This window comes from Saccoglossus kowalevskii, chromosome 6, assembly GCF_978046115.1.
Source record: "Saccoglossus kowalevskii chromosome 6, keSacKowa6.1, whole genome shotgun sequence".
In the NCBI taxonomy this organism is placed as follows: Eukaryota; Metazoa; Hemichordata; class Enteropneusta; family Harrimaniidae; genus Saccoglossus; species Saccoglossus kowalevskii.
This window is the reverse complement of record NC_140646.1, coordinates 28,486,439-28,507,233: the sequence shown is the minus strand read 5'-3', so window position 1 is coordinate 28,507,233 and position 20,795 is coordinate 28,486,439. Positions and strand designations below refer to the sequence as shown.

The window sequence follows — 20,795 nt, the reverse complement described above, 5'->3', positions numbered from 1 at the left end:
AAACTAATTAGGTTTGTACATTGTCCTAGAGCATCTTTGTACTAAGTTTCATTGAAATGGAATAATTAGTACTTTAGATATCAGTGTGAAAGCTTAAAATTGGTTAATTATGCAAATTAGGTAATTAATATGTACAGATTTTAACCCACAATTATCCAGGTCTGTCTATTGTCCTACAGCATCCATGTACATTCATTGATATGTGATGTTTAATACCTGAGATATCAGTGTGAAAGTTGGTTAATTATGCAAATTAGGTGATTAATATGCACAAATATTTACCGGAAACTAATTGGGTCTGCATAATTCTAGATTCATTGAAATGTGATGATTAGTACTTTAGATATCAGTAGAAAAGCTGAGAATTAATTATGCAAATTAGTTAATTAATATGCACAATTATTTACCCTAAAACTAATCAGGTCTCTGCATAGTTCTAAAGGATCTATGTACCAAGTTTCATTGAAATGCGATGATTAGTACTTGAGATACCCGTGGAAAAGCTGAAAATTAACTAATTATGCAAATTAGGTGATTAATATGCACAAATATTTATCGGAAACAATCAATCTCTGCATAGTCCTTGAGTATGTAAGTACCAAGTTTCATTGAAATGTAATGCTCACTACTTATATCAGGGGAACAATCAAGGAACAGCTAAAAATCAGCTAATTATCATGCAAATTAGGTAATTAATATGCTCGGATTTTTACCAAAAACAAATCAAATCTGCGCATATGTTCAGAGCATCTATGTACCAAGTTTCATTAAAATCCAATGAGTGGTTCTTTAGATATCAGTGGAACAGTCATAGAACAGCCAAAAATTAGCTAATTATCATGCAAATTAGGTAATTAACGAGCATGGATTTTTACCAAAACCTAATCAAATCTGCGCATTGGCCCAGAGCATCTATGCACCAAGTTTCATCAAAAACCGATGTATGGTTCTTGAGATAGCAGTGGAACAGTCGGACACACATACACACATACACACATACACACACACACACACACACATACACATACTTGTATAGCTATATGTTCCGAGGACTTCATTGGATTAACTTTTAATATAGTTGAATTAACTTTTAATATAGTTGCGATATGAACTCGATTAAAAGGCGTTCCTATATAGGGTTGCGTTTTAATTGGAGTTTAATTAAACTCAATTACAATGCAATACAATGGAGAATTGCATTTTAATTAAGTTTAATTAAACAAGAGTTGAATATCCCGTGACTGAACATAGAAATGTTTGCGAAGCTTAGGTTTAGTATCGGGGTAAGGTATGGTATAATTATATTAATATTAATATAACATGAACCATACCTTCCCCCGATACTAAACCTAAGCTACGCAAAACGTATTAATAATCGAATTAACTATTAATAAAAATTATGTTTTCCGAGGACTATGAAAAAGGTCCTCGGAAGGTGTGTATGTCCTCGGAAGTAGCTATATATCTGTATTTTTGTCCTCGCAACATATAGTAATCCAATTACACACAGACACACACACTAACTGCAAAGACTCCCATTATGTGCTTCGCACATGGGAGTCAAAAACACTGATAAATAAAGTTGGTTACATGATATTAAAGCACTGCTATATATTGTAAAGGTGCTCTACTTACATATAGTACAAAACTGTCCACTGTAACATCCAGTACATGTACAGGTGAATTCAGTACAAGATCCTGGCACAGCTACACAGAAACCGCCATTCTGACACTGATTATTATTTTGGCAGGGATTAATAACTATAAAAAAACAACAATAATATTCATATTGGTTTTCATATCATGATGAACCTACATACCTGTAAATCATAATTTTGTACTAATAATCAAATTATAGGCTGTCACACTTGTTTAGGTTTTGTGTGCACATTGTCCTATAAGCAGTGAAGTTGCAAATGATAGCTAGTATTACATTTGCATAGCAGCACATCACTCAATCCATTTCAAAACTTGTCAGAATTCACTAAAATTCCACTCACAAATCTAAGGCAAGGTTATTCAGGAGTCCAATTACAGCCGTTCTGAGAATTATTCGGACAGTCAGTTAGCAATATATCTTAGAACTTTGCAAAACACTTATGTCTTTTCGAATCTAGACTTGATGGCGCCGTTGTATTGGCACGCCCACAATTGGCAATCATTCCATTATCTTGCAAGATGCGGGTAAACCCTGTTTTCAAAACGACACTCGTTGGTTACCATATATTAACAGGTTATATGTTGTAGTGTTAATGAACTCGTCGTTGGTGGGAAGGCTCAAAGTAAAGTTTCTTAGCGAGACGCCCTGCAATTTCGCGACAGTTTTGGACCAAACTAAAAGTTGTTTTTACATTACTGGTTCAAATTTTATACCAAGGTCAGGGATACACAGACGGAAAACTTGATTATAACCGTTTGATGGACTTTGTCAAATCAAAAGTGCCTTCCTTGATCAAATCACTTTTTCAACTGCAGTTTGAAAATGACGGGGTATAATATAACGACTGTTATTATGTCTAGTCCATTTTTGTAACAGGTACAACTGACTAAAATGAGTGAGGGGTTGACATTTTTCAACAGATTTAAGTAACACCCAACTTGTGATTTTCAAAATTACTGAAAATAATTATAATATAGTTATAAACAAGTCATTGTCAATGACACGTCCCCGTTCCGTTCATATTTGAGTGACATATACATTCAAAGCAGATCATGAACGAAAAGCATCTGCATATGTACAACACATTGTTCTAAATCTGAACAAAATCCATCCATGCATGACTGAGATCAGGTTCCGGAATTGTGAAAATACGTGATTTTGATGCATTTTCGGCCTTAAAATGGCCATCATTCAGCTATTGTTAAGCGGATCATGAAACAAATGCACATATCTATTTGTGACATGATGTACCATGTGTGTGTGATTGAACTTGATCAATCCAGACATGTCTTGGATACGGATCCAGAACCGAATTTATTAAAACAAAATGGCCGCCAGTCGGCCATTTCGAACTTGATCCGAAAAAAAATAAATAACGTGCATCAAAGTCCTATTATGTTTTAATGTATGTACCAAATTTGAACAAAGTCCGTCCATGTATAACTGAGATCTGGGTCCGGAATGGTGAAAATGTGCGATTTTGATGCATTTTCGACCTTAAAGAGGCCGCCATTAGGCTATCATTAATGAAATCATGAAACAAATGCACATACATATTTGTGACATGATGTACCTTGTGTGTGTGAAGTTTGAACTCGATCAATCCAAGCATGTCTCAGATACGGATCCAGAACTGAATTCTTTAAAACAAAATGGCAGCCAGTCGGCCATTTCAAACCCGATCCAAAAAAAAAATGACGTGCATCAAGGTCCTATTATGTTTAATGTATGTACCAAATTTGAACAAAATCCGTCCATGCATAACTGAGATCCGGGTCCTGAATGGTGAAAATGTGCGATTTTGATGCATTTTCGGCCTTAAAATGGCCGCTGTTTGGCTATCGTTAATCGGATCATGAAAAAAATGCATGTGCATATGTCCCATATAATGTGTGATGTATGAGTGAAGTTTGACCTTAATCGGTCCATGCATGTTCAAGATACAGGTGATCACGTACGCACGGACGCACGCACGGACGCACACACGGACGCACACAGGGCAAAACATAAGTCCCCGTTTTCGGACTACGTCCGAATGGGGACTAAAAATAAAGAATGGTTGCTGTAAACGCACACTAGATAATACTTGCAATTCACCAAGCCGATAACCCCTATGAAATAGTAATCCCAAACCACGCGCCCATCACTCAGTGGCGCCGGCAAGTCTAGATTGGGCAAGGACCAACACGTTTTGCAAAGTTGCAAGTCATTTTGCTAACTGACTGTCCGAATAATTCTCAGAACGGCTGTAAATAAAATAGTTTTTATACAACCAATAATGCCATCCCATGCAAATATTTGTTTTCTCGTCCAAATAAAGAAGTTATATTAGCTGGGTCTATATGACACCAGAAAATTCTAATCATAGTGTGAAACATTGAGGTTATAATGAGCTATGACATTATCTCTCCTGGCTATTTTCACAAATCACTGAAAAAAATTATTATTGAGATAAATTATTTGCTTCACATTCCACTGGGAACATCGATGACAATTAATATTTAAGAAATAAAAATAATTGAATATGGTTTCATCATGAGTAATATAATATTTATCATAAAAATCTGTTGTGCTTATCAAACTAAACAACACAGGGTGCAGGGTGACAGGCATGATTCCCAAATAGACATGTACTGTATTTTCATATACTTGTATAACAGCTGGGGGTGCATCTGTGGTCAAAATAAGATTCAGTTTCACAATAAATGCCATTTTAGGTGTATGTGTGCTTCTAATGAAGGCGTGATTCTAACAAAGCAAATATTGTACACTTACACTGAGTACAGTATTGTCCAGTATAGCAATCAGCACAAGTACAAGTAAAATCTGTACAAGAACCAGAAACAGCAACACATGTTCCACCATTCTGACAATAGTTGTTAGCGCATGGATCTTGGACTGCAATGGATAGAGGATTAACATGTAGGAATGACAGAATGCTGCCCACAAGAAAAAAATGGTGATGTTCTGAAAAAGTAATAATATTTCTTCCTAACAAGTATATATTTTAAGCCTAGGCATATTTTGTAAGTGTTGCTGACATGATCGATTGAGACACTATTTAGTGAAACCATCTTCAATATTTTGTAGTTTGCTTAATAATAAATCTTTATATAAACCTCAAACAATATAAAACCATTGCTAAATTATTGCTAAGGTCTGGATGACTTACATGTTGAACAATACTGTCCAAGATAGCAAGTAGGACAAGTACACTGATATAACTCGCAGGATCCTGAGATAGCAACACAAGTACCACCATTCTGACATTGATGGTTGTCACATGCATTCAATACTGAAAGATTTAAAGTTTTAGCAATTATGAATTTTAAATAAATATTATGCAGATTTGATTTATTATATCTGCTACAGCTATGACTAACAGAAACTAGTGTGAACAAATCATCAATTATATCAAGTATATGTAATATAAAGTTCAGGTTTTATATTGACAATATGAAATAAAATATATACTAAATGAAAATTGACACAATGATATAATTTACACTCACATGTTGTACAATATTGTCCAGTATAACATCCACTGCATGTACAGGTATAGTCAGTACAAGATCCAGGTACAGCTACACAGAAACCACCATTCTGACATTGAGAATTCTGGCATGGATTCAATACTGTGAAATGAAAATACAAACAATTAACAAATAATGCTCATTAATGTGTTCTAATATATGTAGAACTGATTTCATAGTATATGTGTGGGTGTACCGTATATCCATGTATGTAAATAGGTCTCCATGTGGTAGTTGAGCGCGGTAACTGAGCGTCTCAGTTTTCACGAAGATACGAGTTGAGCGTACGCTCACTTTCAAAAGTAAGTGTGGAGCCAAACAATGGAAAGCTTGAGTGCGCTCACTTTTAAAAGTAAGCGTGAGGACAAACCATGGAATGCTGGTGATGTAATGAAAGTTATGCTCCGTTTAACATGAAGTCCATACAAGTTCGTTTCAGAGGTCTAACTGGCACAGTCCCTCTATCACCTCTGATAAAGGGACTGTGATCTAACTTAAATAAGTTAAAGAATATAATCTGGATTCACATGAGCAGGACGTTTGTTAAAACTGACGCAACCATATCTAATTAAATATTCACGCAGTTTGAACCCTATGACCTTGTAAGATGGACGCGTCTGGTAATGAGGGACTACGCTCACTTTTACGTGTAATAGTAGGCATGGGACCTACAATGGAACATGGAGGTAGAAATGAGAATGCATGGAATGAGAAGTGCGCGTGTCTGATTTCAAGTAACCACAAGTCGCCAGTGTATACATGACATTTTTTAGAGTACTATTTTGATTCACGCAAAATAAATGCCGAGATCGGCTACAATTATATTTAATAGTGATAAAGATGCAACTCTGGCGTTTGTTTTGTCTTGAGTGTTTTCATTTGTCGGCGTCTGTAAACAACGCTCAGTGACAACAGTTGTTGTACACACTTGCATGAGCCAAACAATGGAATGCTTGAGTGCGCTCACTTTTAAAAGTAGGCGTGGGGACAAACCATGGAATGCTGGAATGAAAGCTACGCTCAGTTTAACATGAAGTTGATACAAGTTCACATATTCACTGGAGAGGACGTTTGTTAAAACAAAGCAACCATGTTTAATTAAATATTCACGCAGTTTGACCCCTATGACCTTGTAAGAAGGACGCATCAAAAAATAGTCTTCCTCTATTCATCGTCTCAGCTTTCGGAAGATGCGAGTTGAGCGTATGCTCACTTTAAAAATTGGGCATGGAGCCACACAATGGAATGCTTGAGATAGTTTACTTGTAAATTGAAGTCTTGCGGTGCAATTAACACCTCGACCGAGGTATGACCACCTTATTGTTTACTGTGTAATCGGCGGAGTTTTACGTTACAGATGGATGAATGGAGAAGTCTGTTTCTGTCACTTGTAGAAAACTAACCAGTAGAGTCCCAACACGTATGGGGTGGAATGAGAAGCATTATATGTATCAATAAATCTGTTTCCATGTCCGTTAGATAAATACGAACAAGTAAATATTGAGTTTTCATTAAAATATCAGCGTTCAAATGACTGTGCATAGCTCCGATGTTTTGCCGCATGTCAAAGTATCGGCTTATTTGTTGTTATCACAGTGGGTGACGACTGTGTTTTAAATTCAGACAAAGATCATCACGCTTATAGACAAAATGCCAGTACCTGGTTATTGTTTTTTTATGCGAGGTTTCAACGGGTAGAGTTGTTTTTAATTCCAGCTGAGGTCACGAACCCAGGATTACGTTTGGTGATTGACACTGTGACACCATGTCCAACATTGAAAGCCAACGACTACCCCCACCATGCACCAAATTGAACGGTATCATAGTATCTTTTCAACAAATAGATTGATAATTGCCGTCACTATTTTGTTATTGTTTCGTCACATTGCCACAATTATTTTGTTATTGCACGTCATATTTAATTGAGGTAAGTATATTTGACTGATGAAGATGGAAATACATGTTATCAAATACAAGTCATGAATGACACTGCCTTCGCTAGTTGTCATACTAAAGTTGCATGGACATAAATTGGCAAACATGATTTCTATGGCATTTTCAAGTTTATAGCACTCTCCATCCAGGTCAGCATTATTCTCAGCATGGAAACCAGATAGCACCAAACCAGTACAACAGGTAAAATGACAAGGAAGTATACAAATCAGATCTGCAAATATGTAGAGTCAGTGTTGTGTCTGTTTGGATAAACTAGTTTGTGGTCCTGGATCAGTTTCAATATATCTAATAAGGACAAGATTACTTCTCATACGACATTGATACAAATAAAGTGCAAAAATCCAGAAGAATATTATCAAGTTGTTATTATCATACATTAATATTAACAAATCGTGTGAAATTTTATGTACAGAGAAAACACATATTTATGCCTTGGTTGACAGAACTTCTCAAAGTAAAAAAAAAAAGGACCTGCGAAACTTTATACAATTGTCAGACACGCAGTGAATAGTACCGGTATGTTTTTGTAATACATGTAGTTCCAGTGCCTTTGCTTTCTGAGAAAAAAGTCTGGCTCTGCACCTGAAAAAAAAAAAAAGAACATTTAGTCCAAAGTAAGCAGAGGTTGTAGCATATGTGCTCCCATTGGCTGTTAGATTTAATTAAAAAAGATATTTGAGTCTTTTTAGTACGAAAAAATATTACTTAATAAATTTATACCAGCCAGAAAGAAATTGCAGTTCACACTGTACTATTTTTAACATGTTCTACCAAAGTCTAGGATGAACTAATTCAACAGTTTCCACTCTACAAAGTTGTCAAATTAATATTCACAGGATTCTGAAAAATAAAATATTAAGAATGTGCAAAAAGCCAGAGTACTTGTGCCGAAAATTTCACTTGAGCTGAACCAAATGGATGCCAAGCTATCAAAAGTAATAAAAAAAACTATTGAGAAAAATACAAAAAAATACATTTAATATAAAAGCAGATAGAAGTGCATAAAAAACTAATCAGCAGAGGTAGTGATCATGTAACCTAAGTGTATGTCAAATTTCCTTTGAACTGGATTGCATTGTCTCAGATTGGCTGCTAATTTGCATATTAATTTGCATACTAATTAACATATTGTAGTTGTATTAAAATATTATATAAAATAATATCCGGAGTTTTGAAAAAAAAAAATTTTAATATTAAGTCAACATCATTAAAATTGAGGATTACGTGAATTTAACCCCCTCCCTAATATTATTTCACATATCCCTTAAAAACATGGCCGCCGTTAAATCCATCTCAATCGAGGTCCGTGATTTATTTTCCTGCTCATAATGGAGATAAATTATGGTAGCTAAACATTGAAATTGCCACCTTGACTTCAGTACCGAAATAAATAGCTGATTGGGAAAATATGTCTCTGTTGACAGAGGTTCGATTTACCGATAAACTTCCAACACCGCATGGAGCATGGAGGTCCCGGTCACGAGTGCAATAACGCACTCGGGTATTGGGGTACAGTCACTTCGCCCGAAATCCACTTCGCCCGAACTCCTTCGCCCGATTATCAGTTCGCCCAATTACCGGTTCGCCAGTTTTCCTTTTCGCCCGGTTTATCATATTTACTTCAAAGGTAATTTAAAAGTGATGATAGATTCATTGATATTGAATTACAGTACTTTTCAATTTCATCATTGCTTTCAAGCAGTCACGGTTGGCCGAACTTGACTTGTGTTTTCTCGATAATTCTAGTCTTATGTGTCGTCACGAAACCAAGTTTAAATCTGCTACAGTTGCCAATGAACACCGGAAATAGCAATCGTACATAACAAAATCACGATCAGCGTGTTCTAAACTTTTACGTTTTTATTATTCCAGTATTTTATATGCCAAACGTTATTCCCAAGCCTCCTAAATGACGAGATAGATATTCGATTTACACGTTTCATAACCAGTTCTTGAACTCATAGCAGGACTGTTTTTCTGGCAAAGTGTGACACTGTGCGATCGCTCGTTTCTCACTGAAGTCAGGACACAAAAGGATAAATCAAAGTTCATAATAAATGCCATAAGCACAGTTTCTTACCTTTGAGATTTTAATCTATGTAAGCCTTGTGCAAAGAAAGATACAGTCCGGAATAAAATATCCTCAGACGAAATCGCCGCCGATTTCCTCAGCGGTTGGACTGGCGCATGCGCAATACCGTATGCCAGTTCTCTTGCGAGATGTCGTTAAAACTCTGATTTTTCCGGCAAATTTCGGCATTTGTACGAGTAAAATGTTGAAAATCACAGAAAAACACAATGAAACTTTGGCGAATCAAAAAAATACTTGGCGTGCATATGTATGGCATTGAGATATACATTTGCACCAATTTGGAAAAAAAAATGGACAGAGCATATCAAAGTTAAAAGAGGCAAAAGACGGACGCACGGACAGAACCCAATCTATAAGCCTTCGGCAGACTTCGTCTGCAAAGTCTAATAAAATCGAGAAGGGGTACAATTATGCTAAATACTGTATGCGTAGAAAGAGAGCGTACGCTCACTTGTAAAAGTTGGCGTGGGAAAAACAATGGAATTACACAGATTAGGAACTACATGCATGACCCATTACAAGAAACCAGAATTATTGTATGCACAATTTAGTCGATGTACATGTGCAATTACAAATATATCAGGATTGCTGATCATTTTTCATAATTTAACTTTTGTGGTTTCAAAATAGTTATTTGTGTGTGCATGTGGTGGTGGGGGGTATTTTTGCATTGTTTTTATTTGTCGGCATCTATAATGACGCTCAATGATTATACAACCGTTTTCAAACGCATTTTTAACGTTACAGAGAAGCAATGTAAAGCAAAGTAACAGAAAAGCAGCATATGTGTATATGGCCACCAATGTAGTCTGATCAAATGTGTATTTTATCTGTAAATTTATATTTTCACGAGTGTCAGCCAATCGAAGCCAAATGATTCATAGCTGTACGATCACGGAATGATTCACGCACAATGCATAAATATCGCGACATGCAAATTTGCACTACCATTGTTGTAGTATCAATCTATGACGGTTGATCCGGACATATGAGCAAAATTGTAATGTAAATTTCATTAATAAAACAACATTCTTGTATGTGTGCACACTTTCACTTCATGCAAGTGTGCGAAACAACTCGTTGTCACTTAGCGTTGTTTACAGACGCCGACAAATGAAAACATTCAAGACAAAACAAACGTCAGAGTTGTAAGTAAATCTTTATTGCTATCGTATCCCATTTGAGATCTTGACATAAAATACAATAAAGTTGTAGGTCCCATGCCTACAATTACACGCAAAAGAAAGCGTAGTCTCTTATTACCAGACGGTCCATCTTACAAGGTCATAAGGTTCAAATTGCGTGAATATTTAATTAAATATGATTGCCTCAGTTTTAACAAACGTTCTGCTCATGTGAATCCAGACCTCTGAAACGAACTTGTATCAACTTAATGTTAAACTGAGTGTTGTTTTCATTACATCACCAGCATTCCATGGTTTGTCCCCATGCTTACTTTTAAAAGTGAGCGGCGAGCGCACTCAAGCTTTCCATTGTTTTGCTCCACGCTTATTTTTGAAAGTAAGCGTATGCTCAACTCGTATCTTCGTGAAAACTGAGACACTCATTTACCGCGCGCTCAACTACCACAAAGAGACTCATTTACATACCTCGTATATCTGGGGATGGCGGGGTGTGTGAGGGTGGCAGTGGGTTGTCTGGGGATGATGGTGGTAATGAAATGGATTTTTCCCAGAAAAGAGGTATATAAATGTACTAAAATGAGCCAAGTACGGGTGAAAAGTACGGGTCGTACTTTTCAGAAAATAGCGAGTACGGGTGATATTTGAAGCAAGTACGGGTGATATTTGTAGCCAGTACGGGTGACATTTGTAGCTAGTACGGGTGACATTTGTAGCGAGTACGGGTAATATTTGTAGCGAGTATGGGTGGTATTTGTAGCGAGTACAGGGAGGTAAATTTAGCGAGTACGAGTGATAAAATGTAGCGAGTTGGGGTGGGAGTGGGGGTATTGCAGGGTAAAATGTACGGGATTTACACAACAATTACGGGAGCAACAAGACACTCCAGTGAGAAAGAAAATATCAGTGGTACGAACTGAAACTAGTTCAATCTAACGAACCAAAACTAGTTCCACCTTACGAAAACTAAATGGGGACGTGAAGCAGCCATGTTCAATCATGAAAGGTACTAACGGAAGGAGTCACGACGCCTATCAAGTGGCCACTTAAGCTTCTTAATTGGCTTATTTCCTTTTGTTTCAACCCCAATTAATCCTGATAAGGCCATTGTCTAGCTCATCTTTGATGTCCATGATAGTTTGCGATTGTTTACACAGTTTTTAATGTGACTATGAAATATATGCGCATTAAGAAACTACGGTCATCACACATGCGCACTGGGTTTGTTTAGGTGTAAAAAGTCAAAATACGTATTTCACAACCGGAAATTCAACAGATGAACGTTTGACTTCACAAATTTCCCATGTTTTAAATATTAGCAACTGTAACTAGAACAAGATTTCGAGTGCATACAACAACAATTCCTAAGGACTCCTAAGAAATATTATCACAGAGAAAGTGTCAAGGCATGCTCTTTTTTCGATACTATCTTTTCTGTTGGTGTTCGCCGATGTCCGGTGGTCAAAAATTTCGACAGTTTCGGGCGCCACACCCACGCACTGACAATAGTATCATTGAACACCGTCCCTTAATAATGCAATCGTCACAAGCAATCATTGATTAAGTCTCATTACCATTACAAATACAAAATTCACGATATTTCATCAGTTCTTCTTCAATCAATGTTATATCTGACAATTTTTCATTAAAGTTCGCCATTTTCAATATTGTACATGCGAGGTACGACTATCGCTTCCGAACATGCTCTGAATATTACCGAATGCTCAACATTAGCATAACCCATTGTACGAAGGTGTTAAAAGCTAAGAAGAACAATGTTTGTGAACAAACATTGACAAACGATCAAGGGGTAAAGCTAAAACAATAGCGTCGTGGCTCCTTCCGTTAGTACCTTCCATGGTTCAATTAATTATATATTCACGCAATTTGATCCCTATGACGTAGCAAAGCGGACGCCTCGTAAAAAAGGTGCCGCGTAACTGACCGGACAAGTGTAATCTTGAAACTACAATAATAAATAAATAAATAAATAAATAAATAAATAGACTCATTCCCCTTGGCCAGACGAGAGTGATGCAATAGTGTTCGTAATGACACTTTTGTCTAAATATAACCATAGACCTTAGAAAAATATGCGATAAATAACCTAACAAAGGAGTTTGTATTTTGCGCAGTCTATTGTGCACGAATTTTAATTATCCACAGCTCTTGAAGCAATAAGCTAGTTACTGGCATGTATGTTCCAAATCATATTCTGCACAATAATTTCCAGGCAAAAACAAATCACGCGTGCAGGAATACATTCAATTTGGCTTGATTTTGGATGTCGTTAAACGACGTGTTTAAAAGCGATCTAAGTGTCACATATAGCGCTGTCATCATGTAAAGAATTACGGTCTTCAACGTGATCACACTTCGACAACGCCGAGGTTTTAATCATGCCATGGATTCAACTAGCTCACTCAATAAAATTGTACACTACAGTGAAACAATGTTATATTTAGACAAAAGCGTTCTTACGAACACTGTTGCGTCACTCTCATCAGGCCAAGGGGAATGAGTCAATTTATCTATTTCTGTAGCTCCATGATTAGACTTGTCTGGTCAGTTACGGGGCACTTTTGTTTACGAGGCGTCCGTTTTGCTATCATAGAGGTCAAATTGCGTGAATATATAATTAATTAAACGTGGCTGCTTCACATCCCCATTTAGTTCTTGTAAGATGGAACTAGTTTCGATTCGTTAGATTGAACTAGTTTCAGTTCGTACCACTGCTATTTTCATTCTCAATGGAGTGTTTTGCTGCACCCGTAATTGTTGTATAAATATATACATTTTACCCCGCAATACCCTCACCCCGTACTCGCTATATTTTACCACCACCATCCATACTTGCTACATTTTATCACTCGCTCTCGCTAAATTACCTCCATGTACTGCTAAATTACCACTCGTACTCGCTACAAATGTCACCCGTACTCGCTACAAATATCGCCCGTACTCGCTATTTTCTGAAAAGTACGACCCGTACTTTTCACCCGTACTTGGCTCATTTTGGTACATTTATATATATGCAGAAAAGCTTAAAATGACACAATGATATAATTTACACTCACATGTTGTGCAATATTGTCCAGTATAACATCCACTGCATGTACAGGTATAGTCAGTACAAGATCCAGGTACAGCTACACAGAAACCATCATTCTGACATTGAGGATTCTGGCATGGATTCAATACTGTGAAATGAAAATACAAACTTAATTAACAAATAATGCTCATTGACATCTTGTAATATATGTAGAACTGATTTCATAGTACATGTATATGTGCGGATATATCTGGGGATGGTGGGGTGTGTGAGGGTGGCAGTGGGTTGTGTGGGGGGATGCATGATGGTGGTAATGAAATTAATTTCTCCCAGAAAATCTTAATAACAGTGACATTGATTGAAATTGACTTACATGTTGTACAATATTGTCCAGTATAACATCCAGTACATGTACAGGTATAGTCAGTACAGGATCCTGCCACAGGAACACAGAAACCACCATTCTGACACTGGGAATTCTGACATGCATTTATTTCTAGAAATAAAAAAAATACAATGAATACATGTTCTTTTTCCCTGATGTTCCTAATTCTGATCTGTACTCAACCATTTCACCATAAGTATATTTCAATAAGTCCTGTACATATCAAAAAAGGTCATAATTCAATACACAATATTAAACACTTACGTTGGGTACAGTATGTTCCAGTATAGCATTCAGCACAAGCACAGCTCCAATCTCTACAAGAACCAGGGACAGGAACACATGTTGCACCATTCTGACAGAAACTGTTGGCACATGGATCTTGCACTGGATATAAGAATAACAATACAATTAAAATCTCTTTGCACTCCTTTGCTGAGGAAACTGTTTTTAAGGTAGACAGTAATGAGGTAGGAAACAGTTGTGCTGGGTTGATATCTTAGTAAGTGGCATATAAATATATTGTCAATAATATTCATCTAAATTAGAGATTTGAAAAATCTGAGAAAGGTCCACCAAAAGTACATATACACCATCACACTTTTTTATGCTTTGTGCTTGTATGCAGTAACTCGTTGGCAAGAACAAGTAGTTTGTACCAGAAGATAAAATAACGATGTTATTCACTGTTATGGTTATTAAATATACGTGTTTATATGTATGCATGTTAATAAAACATCTTACAGGCAATGTTGTCAAAACAGATCACATTTGTTAACAGAAAATTGCATGCTGGTTGGAAAAAACAGCTCCGCTCTGTCATTTCCCATAAAAGCAGAGTTAAAAACAGGATTTAAACTCACATCAGTTTTGTATTATTCTTAGCATTTTAAATGTTATGGTTGGACAATATAGAAGAAAATATTCTTACAAGTTGCACAGGTTAATCCAGTGTAGCACCCAACACATTGACACGAATATGTTGTACAGGATCCTGGTAAAGCAGTGCAAGTACCACCATTCAAACATGGAAAGTTTTGACATGGATCGGAAACTAGGAGTAAAAATATACAGTTACTCAAGCATACATATTACTAAGGCTCTTTAATATTCTTTAAAGATCCCCAAATTGGGCTCTAAATGATGGAATAATGGCACTATGAGCCGGCACATTTCCTCACAAAGTGCATCCATAATAATTAAATGAATCATGTCAAGATACAATGTACTGCACTACCAAATAACATCATTAGTGTTCAACTATATATGAAAGCATCATATCTTTGTATCAACATTGTAATTGGCAATTGCTTTCACCTCCACAATACTTTATAAATTGACACATTCTACAGACAACCATCCTTCCAGCTTTCAAAGAATGTATTTGACCAGCACATATAGTACGTCACATAGTATCCAACATCAAGGTAATTATGATCAGTGCAATTGATAATTCTTATTCTTTAAGTTACACTCAAAGTGTGAATTATTTGTTACAAATGATTATATTTCCAATTGCATTCAGAAATAAAAAACACACTGACAAATAAAGTTGGTCACATGATATTAAAGCACTGGTATATATTGTAAATGTACGGTAACTACTTACATATAGTACAAAACTGTCCACTGTAACATCCAGTACATGTACAGGTGAATTCAGTACAAGATCCTGGCACAGCAACACAGAAACCGCCATTCTGACACTGATTATTATTTTGGCAGGGATTAATAACTATAAAAAACAACAATAATATTCATATTGGTTATCATGTGATGAACCTTCGTAAATCATAATTTTGTACTATTACAGCAAGTCTCAGAATTATTTGGGCAGCCAATATGCAAACTTGCTTGCGAATTGACTGTTTGGGTTTTGATTGGCCACGCCCACTCTCGTTGAATGTATATAGTGGGCATCATACAATGATTTTATGTAGTAGAATATAAATGATTTTGTGAAACATTTGTATCTCGTCTACGTTTTATGTTTCACATTATTTGAATATAATAAGATTGAAAGTGAATGTGGTCACCCAATCGTATTTCAATGCAATACACATTGTCCCCCACCCAAGGCTATTAAACTCTTGAACAAATGAACTCATCATTTTGGAACGCTAGTGTACTATAATTCTGTAGATTATTTACCAACAGTTGAATTTTGAAGTACCATGCAGGTCTTGTACAAAAGATGAGGGCTCGATCACTAGGGTTCCACTGAAGAAAAACTAACTTATAATGACTTGCTGGAATTTATACAAAAAAGGGCTCTATTGCTGAGTGAAACTGACTTGTTTCAGCTTTATTACAAAAACGGCGAAGGGATATCCGTCACACTTAGTTTAGGTGTCAAATACCCCAGAGAAAGTGTTTTATGTTCTTCATGTAAAGAGGTGTTTATATGCAAGGGATTTTCCATGCAAAACCGAATGCAAGCAAATTTTATTATTGGCTGGCTTAATATTAACCCAACGAATTGTTTGGCTGTGAAAGTTACTTATTTTTTTCAGTTTTTCAACTTGGAATGGTGTGATTATGACAGAATGCCCCATTATTTGAAAGGATCGCATTATTTCGAAAAAGATAGGGCAAGCCGATTTTTTTGTAAATTACTTGTAACCAATGGCCTGGCTACCAATTTGGTAATTGTAAACTATTTTTACATTACCACATTTTGCATAATACATCACCTTTAAAAAAAAAATTGTTTTTCTACAACCAATAATGCCATCCCATGCAAACATTTGTTTTCTCTGCCAAATAGAGGAGTTATATTCGCTGGGTCTATATGACACCAGAAAATTCTAATCATAGTGTGAAACATTGAGGGTATAATGAGCTATGACATTATCTCTCCTGGCTATTTTCACAAATCACTGAAAAGAATTTTTATTGAGATCAATTATTTGCTTCACATTTCACTGGGAACATCGATGACAATTAATATTTAAGAAATAAAAATAATTGAATACGGTTTAATCATGAGTAATATAATATTTATCATAAAAATCTGTTGTGCTTATCAAACTAAACAACACAGGGTGCAGGGTGACAGGCATGATTCCCAAATAGACATGTACTGTATTTTCATATACTTGTATAACAGCTGGGGGTGCATCTGTGGTCAAAATAAGATCCAGTTTTACAATAAATGCCATTTTAGGTGTATGTGTGCTTCTAATGAAGGCGTGATTCTAACAAAGCAAATATTGTACACTTACACTGAGTACAGTATTGTCCAGTATAGCAATCAGCACAAGTACAAGTAAAATCTGTACAAGAACCAGGAACAGCAACACATGTTCCACCATTCTGACAATAGTTGTTAGCGCATGGATCTTGGACTGCAATGGATAGAGTATTAATATATATATGAATGAAAGAATGCTGCCCACAAGAAAAAAATGGTGATATTCTAAAAAAGTAAATACTATTATTAAAAAAAAAAAAATTAAGCCTTTGCATCTTCTGTAAGGATTGCTTACTAGTATATGACCGAGTAAGGTATGATTTAGTGGAACCATCTTCACCATTTTGTAGTTTGCTTAATAATAAATCTATATATACAGAAGCTAAATTAACATCAAACAGTAAACCATTGATGAATTATTAAGTTCTGAATGACTTACGTGTTGAACAATACTGTCCAAGATAGCAGCTAGGACATGTACACTGATATAACTCGCAGGATCCTGAGATAGCAACACAAGTACCTCCATTCTGACATTGATGGTTGTCACATGCATTCAATACTAAAAGATTTAAAGTTTTAGCAATTATGAATTTTAAATAAATATTATGCAGATTTGATTTATTATATCTGCTACAGCTATGACTAACAGAAATTAGTGTGAACCAATCATCAATTCGAAGTATATGTAATATAAAGTTCAGGTTTTATATTGACAATATGAAATAAAATAAATATATACTACATGAAAAATGACACAATGGTATAATTTACACTCACATGTTGTACAATATTGTCCAGTATAACATCCACTGCATGTACAGGTATAGTCAGTACAAGATCCAGGTACAGCTACACAGAAACCACCATTCTGACATTGAGAATTCTGGCATGGATTCAATACTGTGAAATGAAAATACAAACTTAATTAACAAATAATGCTCATTGATATCTTGTAATATATGTAGAACTGATTTCATAGTACGGTATATGTGTGGGTATATATCTGGGGATGGTGGCGTGTGTGAGGGTGGCACTGGGTTGTATGGGGATGATGGTGGTAATGAAATTAATTTCTCCCAGAAAATCTTAATAACAGTGTCATTGATTGAAATTGACTTACATTGTGTACAATATTGTCCAGTATAACATCCAGTACATGTACACGTATAGTCAGTACAGGATCCTGCCACAGGAACACAGAAACCACCATTCTGACACTGGGAATTCTGACATGCATTTATTTCTAGAAATAAAACAAAAAATACAATGGCTACTTTTACACAGATGTTCATGATTCTGATCTACAAACATTTAACCATGAATATACTTCAATAAATTCTGAACATATTATAATAATAAATATAATATAACTTTATTACGCAACTTAACCATCTGTGGGTTTAGTAAGGTCAAAAATGATTACAAAAGACAAATAAAATAAGACACACTAAAATTAAAATACACTGAAATTCATCAAAAGAAAGAAATAAAAATTAGAAAATATTTTGTTGTACAAAGACATAATTCAATATTAAACACTTACGTTGGGTACAGTACATTCCAGTATAGCATTCAGCACAAGCACAGCTCCAATCTGTACAAGAACCAGGAACAGGAACACATGTTGCACCATTCTGACAGAAACTGTTGGCACAAGGATCTTGCACTGAAGATGAAAAACAACAACAATTTTACCTTCATATTATGTCAACAAATAACATCATAACAAGCTTTGACAATGCACTGTCCCATACCCTGTATTGAATATTTAAAGGTATCACTAGCAGTGGTTCACTATTGTGGGTGTACTTTTGGCTAAAGTGATGCAAGTAATTAAAAGGATATTTGGTTGAATCACTAAATAATGTATTGGGCAACCAAAACCCATTATGTAAAATCAAAATACTAAATTAAGAATTGAATTATGCAAGCAATCTCAGAAAAACAGTTTTTAAAGCGACAAGTTTGTATCAAATTGCAAACTAAGTTACAGTGCATAATATGTCTCTCAATAGATTGTATGTTTAAATCAATGATTACAAGAAACAAAGATCTGGTGTATAGATGAATATTAGAAGTACAAAATGGCTACCAGTCAGCCATATTTGTTTGAATCATACGGAAAACAATTTATCAAAATTGCTTTAATCATCTCTAAGAAACATCTGAGTGAGGTTTTATTTAATTAGTGAAACTATCTTCAACATTTTGTAGTTAGCTTCATAATAAATCTATAGAAGCTAAATAAATGTCAACCATGAAAATTAAAGTCTCAAACAGCAAACCATTGATAAATTATTAGGTTCTGGATGACTTACATGTCGAACAATACTGTCCAATATAGCAAGTAGGACATGTACACTGATACGTATCACAGGATCCTGGGATAGCAACACAAGTACCTCCATTCTGACATTGATGGTTGTCACATGCATTCAATACTGAAAGATTTAAAGTTTTAGCAATTATGAATTTCAAATTGATTTACTATATCTGCTACAGCTATGACTAACAGAAATTAGTGTGAACCAATCATCAATTCAAAGTATATGTAATAAAAAGTTCAGGTTTTATATTGACAATATGAAATAAAATAAATATATACTAAATGAAAAATGACACAATGATATAATTTACACTCACATGTTGTGCAATATTGTCCAGTATAACATCCACTGCATGTACAGGTATAGTCAGTACAAGATCCAGGTACAGCTACACAGAAACCACCATTCTGACATTGAGAATTCTGGCATGGATTCAATACTGTGAAATGAAAATACAAACTTAATTAACAAATAATGCTCATTGATATCTTGTAATATATGTAGAACTGATTTCATAGTACATGTATATGTGCGGGTATATCTGGGGATGGTAGGGTGTGTGAGGGTGGCAGTGGGTTGTGTGGGGGGATGCATGATGGTGGTAATGAAATTAATTTCTCCCAGAAAATCTTAATAACAGTGACATTGATTGAAATTGACTTACATGTTGTACAATATTGTCCAGTATAACATCCAGTACATGTACAGGTATAGTCAGTACAGGATCCTGCCACAGGAACACAGAAACCACCATTCTGACACTGGGAATTCTGACATGCATTTATTTCTAGAAATAAAAAAAATACAATGAATACATGTTCTTTTTCCCTGATGTTCCTAATTCTGATCTGTACTCAACCATTTCATCATAAGTATATTTCAATAAGTCCTGTACATATCAAAAAAGGTCATAATTCAATACACAATATTAAACACTTACGTTGGGTACAGTATGTTCCAGTATAGCATTCAGCACAAGCACAGCTCCAATCTCTACAAGAACCAGGGACAGGAACACATGTTGCACCATTCTGACAGAAACTGTTGGCACATGGATCTTGCACTGGATATAAGAATAACAATACAATTAAAATCTCTTTGCACTCCTTTGCTGAGGAAACTGTTTTGAGGGTAGACAGTAATGAGGTAGGAAACAGTTGTGCTGGGTTGATATCTAATTGCCATAGATGTACGAGAGCCCAATAAGGAAAAAAGCATGAGCCATGGATTTTCAAGATAGTGCAGTACATTTCAGACTGTGCAACCAGATTAACTTCATTATATTGTACATGTCCATATTAACTTTTCAAGTCACAATAACAAGTCTGCTGATATAGCTCCACTAATACTGTACACATTGTAGTTAGACAGTTGAAAATAGCACTTTTTTACCAAAAATTATTCACTAAAATTAAAAAATAAAACTTATCATCATGAAATTAATAAATCTGA

At 35.5% G+C, this 20,795-nt stretch overlaps 1 protein-coding gene and 1 long non-coding RNA gene across 7 annotated transcripts in view; both read right to left on the bottom strand.

Moving 5' to 3' along the window:
- LOC100366417 (uncharacterized) overlaps positions 1–20,795 on the bottom strand; it is a 156,192-nt gene that overhangs the window by 54,039 nt on the left and 81,358 nt on the right. For 5 of the 6 annotated variants that reach the window (XM_085500310.1, XM_085500314.1, XM_085500315.1 and 2 more), the window contains 18 exons: positions 20,284–20,406; positions 20,008–20,130; positions 19,660–19,782; positions 19,335–19,457; positions 18,560–18,682; positions 18,137–18,259; positions 17,794–17,916; positions 17,453–17,575; positions 17,045–17,167; positions 15,430–15,555; positions 14,752–14,874; positions 14,085–14,207; positions 13,809–13,931; positions 13,461–13,583; positions 5,173–5,295; positions 4,833–4,955; positions 4,436–4,558; positions 1,636–1,761 (listed from right to left, as the gene is read on the bottom strand). In XM_085500310.1, the coding sequence (XP_085356436.1) occupies positions 1,636–1,761; positions 4,436–4,558; positions 4,833–4,955; positions 5,173–5,295; positions 13,461–13,583; positions 13,809–13,931; positions 14,085–14,207; positions 14,752–14,874; positions 15,430–15,555; positions 17,045–17,167; positions 17,453–17,575; positions 17,794–17,916; positions 18,137–18,259; positions 18,560–18,682; positions 19,335–19,457; positions 19,660–19,782; positions 20,008–20,130; positions 20,284–20,406 (2,220 nt within the window). The remainder of the gene's footprint in view (positions 1–1,635; positions 1,762–4,435; positions 4,559–4,832; positions 4,956–5,172; positions 5,296–13,460; positions 13,584–13,808; positions 13,932–14,084; positions 14,208–14,751; positions 14,875–15,429; positions 15,556–17,044; positions 17,168–17,452; positions 17,576–17,793; positions 17,917–18,136; positions 18,260–18,559; positions 18,683–19,334; positions 19,458–19,659; positions 19,783–20,007; positions 20,131–20,283; positions 20,407–20,795) is intronic. The other variant, XM_085500312.1, reaches the window with a different exon arrangement.
- On the bottom strand, positions 7,500–9,334 carry LOC146742211 (uncharacterized). Its single transcript, XR_014929703.1, has 2 exons — positions 9,230–9,334; positions 7,500–7,731 (listed from the first exon to the last, which is right to left on the bottom strand). It is a non-coding gene; the product is annotated as an uncharacterized LOC146742211 (long non-coding RNA).